Source organism: Theobroma cacao, chromosome 2, assembly GCF_000208745.1.
Source record: "Theobroma cacao cultivar B97-61/B2 chromosome 2, Criollo_cocoa_genome_V2, whole genome shotgun sequence".
In the NCBI taxonomy this organism is placed as follows: Eukaryota; Viridiplantae; Streptophyta; class Magnoliopsida; order Malvales; family Malvaceae; genus Theobroma; species Theobroma cacao.
The window spans coordinates 5195159-5196845 of NC_030851.1; the positions used below are offsets into that span (position 1 = coordinate 5195159).

The 1687-nt window shown below is 39.1% G+C and overlaps 1 protein-coding gene across 1 annotated transcript; it reads right to left on the reverse strand.

Annotated features, from left to right (window-relative positions):
- Positions 703 to 1468, reverse strand: LOC18607961 (40S ribosomal protein S16). The gene has a single exon (XM_018116323.1). The coding sequence runs from the start codon at positions 1379 to 1381 to the stop codon at positions 941 to 943; it is 441 nt and encodes a 146-aa protein (XP_017971812.1). The 5' UTR covers positions 1382 to 1468; the 3' UTR covers positions 703 to 940.

A 1687-nucleotide genomic window follows, 5' to 3' on the forward strand; every position in this document is an offset into this window, starting at 1 on the left:
TAGCCAAACCCTTGATTTCAAAAACTGTCCTCCATACCAACCACAGTTTAATAGTCATCACAACAAACATTAAATTACTGTAACTTGGTGATATTCCCTGTCAACATCCTTTCCTGATACTTGTATCTTTTCAAAGTAAATTTCAATTATCAAATGTTATGACGGGCCAATTATCCAATAAGCCACCTAGAGAAAACCAAAGGATATCTACATTCTACACCAACACCTAAACCAAGCACGAAGGAAACTAAAACAGTCAGGCATGAACAAGGGGAATCTAGTAATTCAAAATTTCATTCAGAGTCCTCAACATTTCTGCCAAGACTTACAAAAACATAGACAACCAAAGCTGTGCATGGCAATAGGAAGGAAATGCATAAGGAAAGCAATTGCCTCATTCCACAATATAGTACATTGCTGACTTAACCTAAACATTGGATTCAAAAATCTTCCTACCCACCAGACATAGCAAATAGTAATACAATAAATATTAAATTAACATATCAATTATGCTCAGTGGATAAGTAACCACAACTAAATTCAACAATATTAACATACCAAAATGTATCCACAAGCTATAACACCAATATGGTCTAAAACGCATATTAAAGTTATTAACCCTGTACTAACGCAATGGATAACTATCAAAGCAAATCTACACCACTTTAAAAGAATCCTAACCAATCATTGAATAGCCAAACGAAGCTTGAAAAGCAACAGAAATATATCAAATAAAAACCGAGATAATTTTAGGCCTATATCTGTAGATTTAGGCATTGAGTCTAAATTAAAATTAAAGCAAGCCAAACAATTAAAATTCCGAAACTCAGTCATAACTAACTTTACCCCACATGACAAAACTTAACTCAAAATGAACATAACCATATTATCTCTTGAAAAACAACAAAACCCAATTCTCCAAACAAACCATAAAATTTTTTCAACGGTAACTCTTCTGGAACCTTGCCCTAGCACCTCTTCCACCGAACTTCTTGGGCTCGCACCTCCTCGGATCAGCCACCAGCAAAGTCCTATCGTACCTGACCAAAATGTCCTTAATCTCCTTCTTGCTTTGCTCATCAACGTACTTCTGGTAAAAAGCGACGAGGGCTTTAGCAATGCTTTGACGGATAGCATAGATCTGAGAAGTGTGGCCTCCGCCTTTAACTCGGATCCTCATGTCAACGCCAGCAAAACGTTGGCGGCCAAGAAGGAGGATTGGCTCTACGGCCTTGAAACGGAGGATCTCGGGCTCAACGAGCTCGATGGGACAACCGTTGATCTTGATCAGACCACGGCCTCTCTTGCAGTAGGTTACTGCTACCGCCGTCTTCTTGCGACCGAAGCATTGTACGGACTCGATCGATGCTTTTTCCGCCATTTCTTGTTATTTAGGGTTTCACAGAAATGAGGCGTCTGCTCTCTTGCTTAAAATGAAAACCCTAGCGACGGAGACGCAGTGCGCGTTAAGAAATTTATAAAAGGGGTGGGTTAGGGTTTTTGATACAGTTAGACGGTGCGTTTTGGGGTTCAAGACTTCTCGTATTTGGGCTAAGTGTGCCAGGTTTAGTACCATTTTGCCCTATATATTGTCACTTGGTAAGGCCTGGTCCAATTTAGGAAATTGGACTTTGATGTGTCTTTTTGGGCAGGCTTAAAATTCAAATACTTATATGATACTTTTTTT

What these genes read in the sequence shown, in the direction of transcription:
- LOC18607961 (XM_018116323.1), bottom strand. Translation starts at nt 1,381, where the DNA reads ATGGCGGAAAAAGCATCGATCGAGTCCGTACAATGCTTCGGTCGCAAG.